Source organism: Tasmannia lanceolata, unplaced genomic scaffold (assembly GCF_043159265.1).
Source record: "Tasmannia lanceolata isolate RefF3 unplaced genomic scaffold, GAP_Taslan_0.1 ptg000002l, whole genome shotgun sequence".
Taxonomy (NCBI): domain Eukaryota; kingdom Viridiplantae; phylum Streptophyta; class Magnoliopsida; order Canellales; family Winteraceae; genus Tasmannia; species Tasmannia lanceolata.
The window spans coordinates 13,772,783-13,784,179 of record NW_027518679.1 but is presented as its reverse complement, the minus strand read 5'-3'; the positions used below and the strand labels follow the sequence as shown (position 1 = coordinate 13,784,179).

The 11,397-nt window shown below is 40.3% G+C and overlaps 1 protein-coding gene across 2 annotated transcripts in view; it reads left to right on the top strand.

The window, feature by feature from the left end:
• The first annotated feature begins 6,580 nt into the window (after nt 1-6,580).
• LOC143877497 (chaperone protein dnaJ GFA2, mitochondrial-like) overlaps nt 6,581-11,397 on the top strand; it is an 82,095-nt gene continuing 77,278 nt past the window's right edge. Inside the window, exons 1-4 of one of the 2 annotated variants that reach the window (XM_077379614.1) lie at nt 6,581-6,981; nt 7,246-7,339; nt 7,474-7,548; nt 7,670-7,761. In XM_077379614.1, the coding sequence (XP_077235729.1) occupies nt 6,895-6,981; nt 7,246-7,339; nt 7,474-7,548; nt 7,670-7,761 (348 nt within the window). In that variant the 5' untranslated portion in view covers nt 6,581-6,894. Of the gene's footprint in view, nt 6,982-7,245; nt 7,340-7,473; nt 7,549-7,669; nt 7,762-11,397 lie in introns of those variants that run through there. The other variant, XM_077379701.1, reaches the window with a different exon arrangement.

Sequence of the window (11,397 nt, the reverse complement as noted above, 5' to 3'; positions counted from 1 at the left end):
CGGCACGACACCAGTGTTCCTAAATTGGGCTCTAATGGTTCTTAGATTGGAAACCATAATCCAATGGTTCCGAAAGACACAAGATAAATCGATTTAAGTTCTCGAGGTTAATGAGTTTCAGATTTTGAAGATTTTCAGTTTCTAGACATTTAAGGATTACCAATGGTTCTAGGGTTCACCAATTTCGGCCTTGAATGGCATCCAAAGGAGGGAATCGTGCGCTCTTTCCTTGTGCAATTTAATACTTAGGTTATAGCATCTTATTGCCTGGCAGAATCTCAGGATTTCCGTGGACACTAACCTCGGAGCCAACAACATGCTATAACTTAAATATTCAAATTGTCAAAGATCAAGTTGCAATTGGGATACGATTATGGATGCACGGGCCATTTTTCCAGGAAAATCTAAAGATCCTAAAATTTCTGTTTCAATGGATTAAGGAGTGAACATGTGGCAGAATTTTAAAGTTCTTTAGGAATTTTTATATGATTTTCAATTAATTTCGAATTTTCCATGGATTTTATCAATTTTAAGCATATGAGCGGTTTTACAAGTGAAATTGTTGCAAATAAATTCGAAATGATTTGAAATTTCTACAGCAGCAAGATGAAAATGTATGTAGCTTACAGGATGAGTTTTGCATATTTTTACATTAAATTCACATTTAATCTTGATTAAACCATTAAATGTCCAGATTGCACAATTAACACATCAACTAGTAGAAATATAACTCTAAATTCTATGAAATTTCTACAGAAATACTATATGAATCAAAATAGCATGCAGTGAGATTTTCATGAATTTTAGAAATTATTTACTACCCATTTCGGATTTTACAATTTCCAGACCAGATTATAAATTAACACTACATCCCATATTAAAACAGATCCAAATAACACGAAACTTTTACAGTAACAAGTAATATGGAAGATAAGACTACTGTAAAAATTGTATGAATTTTAATGATGATCTGATGTTAGTAAAAATTCTCCTAAAAGCTGATAAGTTTCAAAGAAAATATTAAATAATATACCAAATAAACTCCAAAAATCTTTATAAATTCATGGTAAAATGAATCAGTAACATATTATTTGCCCACGAAATTTCATTAATTTTAGAATCTGTTTGGTATATAATTTAATTTTTCTTCGTCAAAAGATGTTTTTTGAAGAGTTTTCCATTTTTAAAACACAATTTGCGGAAAAAATCAGAAAAATTCGGAAAAATACAGAAATATTTTGAGAACAATGCACCTACCTGTGGTGAAGATCTCCGCCCAATCCAAAAAAATATAAAAAATCCTGCCGCCGCCGATCCGCTCCGCCGTCTTTCGCTTTCTCTGGAGTGTTTAGAGGGAGTGATTGAGGGAGTGAAGAGATAATGGAAGAAGAATATTAGGGAGAGGGATGGAAGAATATATTGAGGAAAGGGATTGGAGGGAGTGATTAGAAGAGATAATGGAAGAGAAAGAGATAATGGAAGATAAATTTCTCTTTTTTTTTCCTCCTTCTTATGGATGGGAAGGGAGATATATATAGGGAGAGAAAGAGAGAGAGAGAGATATGTTGGTGGAGAGCTCATCATGTTGTCCCTCTTAGTGGAGAATCCATCATTATTGTTCTTAGTGGAGGGCCCATCATGTTTCTTAGTGGAGAGTCCATCATTATTGCTCTTAGTGGAGGGCCCATCATGTTTCTTAGTGGAGAGTCCATCATTATTGCTCTTAGTGGAGGGCCCATCATGTTTCTTAGTGGAGAGTCCATCATTATTGCTCTTAGTGGAGAGCTACCATCATTGCTCTTCATAAGAGGCCTCACAAGAGGCCCCACTGAGGCCCCACAACGCGGGCCCCACAATGTGGGCCCTCGGTTGATTCGATTTTAAACAAATGTTCAATGCGGGCCCACCAAACGAGTCCAAATTTAATCAAAATGCATCATGCGGCCCCACCAAATGGGTCCAACTTTCTCGATCCAAATTTAATCGAAGCACCCAATGCGGGCCCACCAAACGGGTCCCAATTTTCTCTGGTTTAGATTTTTCTGAATAATCCTTCTCAACATTTAGCGGGAAAATACGAAATACGACGGAAACGACCAAAAATATTTAGAAATGTAACAAACGGATGCGGGAAAGAAAGACATTGGAAAACCGACGGAAAACAAACCCTAATTTCTTTATCGATTAAGGTAGAGCAAAATGGGGTGTCTACAGTTACTATTCAAGCAGCCTTTACTATTAATTTATTTATACCTTTACTATTCCTATATTTTTGTAAAAGCATTTAAGAGAAGCATTTAAGAGAGTAGTTGTGAATTTAAAAATGAAGTATCTATAAATAGAGGCTCTCATTTTGTTATTTCGACAAACCCTAGTAGAGCTAAAAAAATTTAGCGAAGAAAGAGTAAGAGAGAGAGGGAAAAAGAGAGAGAGGAGAAGGAAAAGAAAATTCACTTCATCAGTACCAAGGTAAGTCTTTCATATAGATAGTTAAAGTATTTATTATGGGTAATATGGTTGGTTCTACCACCTATGTAAATATTAGGATAAAGCATGCATAAGATGCGATAACTCGCTATAGATTATGCAAGTTTTACCATCTTATTTGAACGGTGAAATGCTAGTAAAGTAACCGTAAAGTAAACTTTAATCAAAGAAAGACGAACTGCTGAGCATAGTAGCCCATCTTATTTGAACGGTGAAATGCTAGCATAGTAACTGTAAAGTAAACTTTAATCAAAGAAAGGCGAATTGCTGAGCATAGTAACCAAGAAATAAACTAAATCAAAGAATGGTGAACTGCTGAGCATAGTAACATGTGGGGTCCACATGAATAGTAACATGTGGGGTCCATATGAATAGTGCATGCTGGGCCCCATGATTTTAAAATTTTAATAGAAAGAACACTGAACACAGGGAACATTATTTTGGACATAGATGGACATTACCTGGACAGAAAGGACACTGCCTTAAAACATGAATTTGATAAAATTAGAATATATTTACAGGTTATCCACTCCAAGGTGTAAGCTCAAACAAACCTGTGATCGGAAAGCTATATGTAAGGGTTTTCTTCCATTGATTCTCTTTTGCTATATGTAAGGATTTTCTTCCATTGATTCTCTTTTGCTATATGTAAGGGTTTTTCTCTTTTGCTATATGTAAGGGTTTTCTTCCATTGATTCTCTTTTGCTATATGTAAGGGTTTTCTTTCATTGATTCTCTTTTGCTATATGTAAGGGTTTTCTTCCATTGATTCTCTTTTGCTATATGTAAGGGTTTTCTTCCATTGATTCTCTTTTGCTATATGTAAGAGTTTCTCCATTGATTCTCTTTTAATATACTGGATGTGAATATTTCATATTCTTTGATTCTCTTTATACGCAATTGCTATAAGAGTTTCTATCCTTCTAAGATCCACAACTGATGAGAATCCAAGGGGGATCCTTTCTTTCAGATCCCATTCCTTTCAGATAAATAATTTTACTGATAAAGCTATAATTATATTTTGTATCCTCGAAACTTGCTTCCGTGAGATATGTTTATGTTTAGAGTTTATCTTATGATACCCTAATTCTGGATATGGACTGAGTTATGATATGATGACGGGTGGACGCGTTATAGTCCTCCATGTGCACGTGGGTAAAGACGACTCTAGAGAGTGTAAATCTAAAGGATTATGAGCCGATGTATGGCTATGAATGGGCCGAGATATGGCTATGAATGAAAGCATCTATGCTTAATGAAGTCTATATATATAATTCTATATATATATATAATTCTTGATATCAAGTTCTGTAAGTTTTCTCTATACGTTTGAAAAGTATGTTGTGCTTATTCTTTCTTTCCATATTTATAATGTGAGATGTCCTATCTGCAAAATATCATGTTCTTATGAGCTTGACAATTCTACATCACTTGTTGTTTATACCCTACTGGGCTATTTGAGCTCACCCCTTTTTCCTTGTTTTATTGTTCCAACCCCCAGGTGAAGTATAGATGAAAGATGAGGAATGCTAGAGTTGAATGCAGAACTGTTCTAAAGGACAAATATGTTTTAAATATGTATCAACTATGTCTTGAATTAAGATGTAATAAGTTAGACCTAATTTCTGTAAACCCTCTAAACGTAGTTGTTGTATTTGAGATAATGGGAATAATGAAAGTTTTTGAAAAAGATGATGTAATATTCTTCTACGAACCGAGTTGGTATTTCCAAAAATCCGGGGCGTTACATAGATGCCCCTCCTCGGCCAGTTTTTCTAACTGGAGCTTGAGGTGAAAACAATGGTCGGTTTCGTGGTCGTGGTCCCCGTGGAAATCGTAGAACGTTCTTGTGGACCGCTTCTTCGGGTCCGTAGTCATTCTCTTGGGGGGGCCAGGAGACCCTGATCTCTGATAGCGAGAAGGACATGGGAGAGGGGAACCTTCAGGGGGGCGCTTCCCAGCCTTTCGAAGACGGAGACGGGGTTCCGGCTTGCTTGTCTTTCCTCGGCCCGTGGCCTCATGACCCTTCGACCATCGTTGCTTTTTCTTTCCTCTGGGCCGGGCCGGCTCCGCTCTCGTGCACAGGCTTCTTCCGCTGGTACGAATTTGTCAGCCTTGGATTCAAGTTCCTGCAGGTCCCGTGGTGGCTTGAGGGTAAGGTGTAGTTTGAGATTCGGGTCGGTGGTGGCATGCTTCAGTGTTGCGACCGCTATTTGAATGTCGATGTTGGAAAGTTGGGCTAGCTCGGCGTTGAATTTCAACATGAAGTCTCTTAGGGTCTCGTTTCTTTCTTGTCGGAGGGCTAAGAGGGCATCCACCGGATCGTGGCGGAGGCGGTTGTTGGCGAATCTTGCGCTGAACTTCCTTCCGAATTCGTTGAAGGATGTGATGGAGTCGGGCTCCAATCTCATGTACCAGTCGTTAGCGGTCTTTCTTAGCAGGGAGGCAAAGGCTCTGCACATAAATCCGTCCAACGCGCCCCGGAGCGTCATTACCCTTTTGAAAGTTTGGAGGAACTCAAGAGGGTCTGTGCTCCCATCGTACAAACCGAAACGGGAGAGGTCTACTCCTGATTCCACTGGGGTTTTTAAGACCTCCGAGGTGAACGGGGATGCTGTTTCCCTCTCCCACTCGTCGAGGATGTCGTGGGCGTAAGGCGTTTTCATTTCCCGTTTTACTTCTCGGATTTACCTTTGCGTTGAGGTAGCTACCTCCTCCGTCCGAGCTGGGGGTGGTTCCTGGAAGCGAGCCAGCCGGACAGGGGGAGTGCGGCTTAGCGTAGCTTGTTTTCCGTCGTTTCGCTGGTGCCCCCTAGCTGTGGGAGGCAAAAGGCTATTTGCCGAAGGGGAGGGCGTCCGGCGGGCCAGTACTAGCCTTCGCCTGGGATGACACTCTTCCGGCTGTTCCTCGTCACATTCGTCATAGGCTTCCGTCTGGTCATGTGCTGTTGGGGGCCTCCCCGGGGCCGGAGGTTCCGGTGGAGGCAAACGTTGGAGTAGCTCTTGGCGGAGTTCGTTAAACATTTTCATGGTGGGGACCATTTGCGGTGTGCTGGAGGCGGGCAAGTGTCGGCCCGAGAGCGGCGAGTTTGGCTCCCGGGAACTTGAGGCGTGAGTTTGTGCGTGTTGGGCCTGGCTCATGGTCATTACCCCTGTTTCTTGCTGTTGGGTGTGGTTTCTCATCGTTGTAAGGCGTTCAATACTCGACGAGTACCACGGATGGCGCCAATATGATGGCGTCGGAATCCGGGTCTGCGATTGCGCGGTGGGTAGAGAGCCTCTGCGGGGTCTGCAATCACAAACAAAGGGGTCAGGGGGGTCCGGGGTGGGTCCCGTACGACCACTTCGACGCCCAAGTCAGATTCTTGACCAATCAATATAAAGAACAACGAGAAGAGGCGAGGGTTTGGTCAGGTTTACTAAGGCCAAGGCACAGGTTCTTTTCTTGGGGTATGGGTGGGTGGGTCGGAGGGGACTAACAGAGAAAGTGGGATTAAGCTCCCAACATCCTCTGTTGTTGTCTTGCCTCTTTCTTTATTTTCCGGTTGTCTTAAGGGAGATTCAAAATCCGTCTTCTTCTTCCCTTCTCCTCCTTTTAAGGGGTGGCGTGCGAACCTTTTCATCATTATGGAGAGAAAACCTTCATTTGCAGGATTGGACCGTTCTCCTGCTTTGACGGTGCGCATGGTTTCGCTGGATAATCCCTTCCATAATTTGTGATGATGAGGCTTGGACGACGAGAAGGTGACACATGTCGTAATCGTATGGTCTTGCCGTTTATCAGCACATTTCTTCATGATGGTTAGGCTCCATTGGTGTCACGGACCAAAAGTTCTGAAATTAATTTGACACGGTGTTCACCAGCTCAATTCTCCCGACTTGTGAGAGGCATCCGTTGTTCTATGATTGGATTTTCTTTTGCCCCACGTACCCCTCTTACAAGGGTATTGTAGACATTTCTTATATCTTACTCTTCACATCGCATCGAGAGGGTTAATTTGTCATTTCACTAGGCGATAAATTTACGTACTGCATTTCTATCTCCAATACGGCCTCGCCAGGTATAATTTCTCGCAAAAGTAAGAGGACAAATCAGTCCAAAGGTGAATCCTTAAAATGTGGGCAGAAATAGAAATGTAAGACACCAGAGTACCCAAAATAACCCCTTCTCTAGACGCTACGCGAAGATTTCGAAAGAAAATAACAGGGGCCGACTTCCTCAGATTCTTGGGAGAAAATTAGGGTTTTTTTTTCTAGTTCTCTCTCATTCCTTGCATTTCTCTCTGTTCGAAAGAAAACCCTAAGTCTGCATATCAGACGTGGTAATTCTCTCCTTGGATTTCTCATCTCTCTTTGAAAGAAAACCCTAACTCTGTATATCGGACCGAGTAATTCTGATTAGACTTCCATGGTGCGTGGCAATGGGCCTAGACTCGTCTTCTGGTTCGCTCGGAGGTCTCTCGCCTCCAAACGTTCCGAAAATTCTCCAAACTTCGTAAGCGTCGATCTTTTCTTTTTTGGGTTTTGCTAACTAGGGCACACTTTAAGGATCATTTAAATGAGACTTCATTTTACATAAAAAAAAAAGTCTCAAAACATGTGTAAATTGAATATTTTGAAGAGCATTTAAATGCTCCCTAACCAGTGCCCTAATAGCAAAACCATCTTTTTTTTTTCTTCTATGGATTGTTTCTGCTTTTTTATGGATAGAATCGTCTGTTGTTTCGTGATTTTCCGTATTTGTTATTGTTCACTGCAGTTGGAGGATTTTTTGCGCCGAGGGAGCTGTCGGGCATTCATTTCGGGAATCTGCAGTTTGTCTCGGATTTCGGGATGTGGAACTTCCGAAACAGGTGTGATTTTTTTTGTATTGTTAGCGCTTGAATTTGAGGTTTTAAACTAGTTTGTAAGCTTCCCTTTTTCTTTTTTTCCATTTTTGTTTCATGGATTTCTTTGTTTGATTTTGCGGCCTTCTCTATCGATGTAGGGAGGCATAGGACTGGGATAAAAACTGGGGCTTTATATGGAAATTGGTGTGTGACGAGATCTATTCATGCTACTGGTATTTTAATTATTATTTAGCACCGTTTCTGATGTTTTGATTGTTTAGTTTAGTTTTTTTTTCTCCAAATAGTCAAAGCGGGATCTTTTCTTTCTCTTCTGAAATTGGTCATGTTTGTTAGGATCGCATTCAATGGCCGCACGTGATTATTATGATGTGCTCGGAGTAAGCAAGAACGCCAATGCATCTGAAATAAAGAAGGCTTATTATGGGGTTGGTTATTTTTATTGTCTTTGAATTTCTTTGTTACTTCGCATTTGGAATTTACTGATGTATCAATTGAATTGAACTCCTGAACATTTCATTTTGTTTGTCTGAATTGGATGATGATTGGATTATATGCTTTTATTTGTGGGTTGGTATGCACATCCTGTAGATTGAACTTGTTCATTTGGTCATTCTTTTTTGGTTCTATTGATAAAAAGGTCAATTCTCCAACTCCTGATTGTCTGAATTCATTGTTATATTTTTTTTTCAACTTCATTGGCGAAACAACTTTATTAGCATGACATATTGCTAATCTTTGATTCCATATCATAGTTGTCAATACCATTTTGTGTAGCATTTCTTTTTGGTTGGTGAGACCAGATGTTTTGGTGTTTCATTTTGGAAAAAGGCGCTAAGACCAGGGGATTTTTTTTTTTTAATAATTAAAACTTAGAACAAATAAAAAACATTAGATTTTTATAAAACTAAGAAACCATTATATCGACCAAATTTAACAGAGAAAACTCATGTTATTACTTAAAACATCAAATTTTTTGTAATACATCCACAAAACTAAATATTATTCGTACAAAATGTTAAGTTCTAAATATTAAATATAATTATTACAGACAATAATGAATATTAAACTATTCAAAGTTCTCACATGTCACATCTCATCACTCAAACATAAGTCATAATAACTCACCTCCTAAGGGCTTCTGTAAGCCAGATAATCATATATAATGAATTGAAAGGTGCTCTCATAGTTACCAGATTGGGAAACAAATTCGGGAAGCTAAACGTGAAACGAAAGCGGGAAACATGAGGACAAAAATAGAGGGGAGACAAGAAATGGGATGCGATATAAAATCGTATGATAATGCATTGAGAAACATCTTAGAAACAACGTTATAAACGTTTTAGAAAAGATAGAGAAACATAATGCATATGAAAAAGAAGGAAAACACTAAATATGTGTGTTTGCATATTTAAAATTTGCTAGTTTCAAATTTCTACTAGCTTTACATGCACTTATATTTCCTTTTTGTTTACTCCCGAAAATTTAAAATTTGAAAGTGGTGGATTGCGGGTTGGGTTATCCGAACCCAAACCCAAAGATACGCCCACATAGATTGGTGGGCCCCAACAAGCTAAAATGGATAAATCCAATTAGTTATGATGAGATATGAGAATTCTATTTTTAGCTTATCTTGATAAGCAATTAGAGTTAGACTTGGGTGAGACTCCTAGACTCCTATCTCGAGAAGGAGACTTAAAATCCTAGGCTACATATAGGTAGTCTAATTCCCTAGAATAAACATAATATGAGACGTCCATTCTCTCAATTTTCTCTCCTTTAAGTTTCCCTCTCTTTCTAGACTCTCTCTAAAGCCATCATCCATAGGCTCTCGGATTTGTGATCGTGAAGAACAAATGAGTGACTCCAGTAGCCTCTCCTACGACATCCAACGAGATCATTACCGGATAGATTGCGATATCGGGCTCGTAACATTAAGCCAAGATCCTCACTTCTGCGTTTGGGTTGCATACATAAGGTATATAACTTATTTTTTATAATAATTGTATCAGAGCAATGATTATACTTGATGGTTCGCCATGTTATCGCATGCTTGCGAATTAAAATACATGTTATTTAGTTATTGTAAAAGAATGTGGCGGCAGGGGGACTGGTATTGCCCATCCTGCTGTTATTGCAATTTTAAATGGAGAAGCAAATGTCGATGGTGTCAGAAGCAAGGAAGAGGAAAAGAAGATAAGAAGGTAGAAAGAAACATAGCGACACCATGGAGGCGACAAGCGGACTGGTATTGCTCATCCTCCAATTACCTAAACTTTAAATGGCGGGGTAGGTGTCGATGGTACCACCTGGATAAAGAGCGATGCTCTTCTTCTCCTGGTAAGCCCTTGAATCTTGTGGATTCGGGAACCGTGGGCAAGGAAGGTGGTTGCTGGCCTGATTCCGGACTAATTACCCCTTTGGTAGAAAGGAGGAATACCGTCCTTATCCATTTCGGGCCCGGAGGTGATTACAAGATCTAATATCCTAAATGCATGTTTGATAGGAAAAATGAGAGATTCATCTGGTTCCATCCAGGATCTTTGGCTCTGGGCAAAAAGCTGTTGGGACATCCCTACCCTTTCTTGTCCTTGTCTTTTATCAGTGAATGAAGTTTTATTCATGTTTGAATCGGTGGAATGGCCTCTGGAGTTTTGGCTAAGAAAGATGAGGCCTACGGAAGTTTCCTACTCTCCCACTCCACCTGGAATCACGAGAATTAATTATTGGGGACAGACAGACCGGGAAAACAGCAGTAGCCACAGATACTATTCTCAATCAAAAAGGGCAAAATGTCCAGGGTTCAGAGGTGCTTTGGGTCAACATATATGGCATCCCACTGCAAGTTTGGGTTACCTCAACAGTTGAAGCCTTGGGAAACCTCTTCGGACCGGTCTTAGAAGTGAGAATGGAAGGCAACCACAAGCAATGTATGTGCTTCGTATCGGTCAAAATTTTTGTACCAAGATGGAAATTGAATCTTCCTTCTGTCAATCTATGGATTTCTGGTCGCTGTTATTCTGTGGGGCTCGAATTCAGGAGGCAAGGGATGATTACCTGGAAACCAACCCTATTCAGAATCCTCCCCTTCCCGTGGCATCCTTCCCTCTGCCAAGAGATTTGGAGATTCCGGCTAGTGTACCGATGGATCAAACTTCTACAGGCCCGGATCCTATCCAAAAACCCCAGTGCAAGAGATCCTTTGGCCTGTTGGAGTCTAGCACCCAGGCTTCAAAATTCAAATTCCCTGGAACTTGGGTGAGAAAAATGCGGGGCGTCATTCCCATAAATATGCCTCCCCCATCATGTCTTACTAGCTGATCGGGCCTGACAGGGGAGTATTCTCAGGCATTAAAAAGGTGTTTTTGGTCTTCCCTGGTATCGAGGTCTACCACCTAAGACCTTTTCCGCCTTTGGGTGATGATCTGAGTCTTCCTCTATCCTCTGACATGGTTGAGACAGGTGGTGTGTGGTTATGTTTTCTGTCAGAATCAAGGAAGAAAAAGTGGAAATTGCCTTAGCATGTAAAATCTTCTTGCTTTGGGTTTATTGCTCAAATCTTTTTCAGGTAGGCGAATAAGTCTTTTGTGAGACGGCTTGATTAATTTATTTGGCTACTCTCTCTAGTACTTGGGTCAGGTGGATTGGCGGCCACACTAGAATTTTTTTTTTTTTTTTGAAAGATGAAAAATTTCATTAATATCCATAGAGCATTGGGGACCAGTAGTCCCATCTTGCGATACAAAATATTAGTTTGTACTGGGCTGGGCATACCCAGACCCAGAGAAGTGGACAAAAAGATACATGAACCAATCATTCCTTTCCTCAATTCTACTATATATGATTCTGGAGCAACCCCTGACTCTATACTGGCTCTAACTCATTCCTCTAGTAAATCAGCATTGAGATCAGTCTCTCTTCATTCCAATTTCCTTTATCAGTAATCCACGCGATTGTCAACTTCTACCAATCGTCAATGCAATCCTTATTTTTTAACGCACCCACATAAATACAAGGAACCAGTAATCCCCAGCAAAATGCAATCATGAGGCCTATCACCAGAC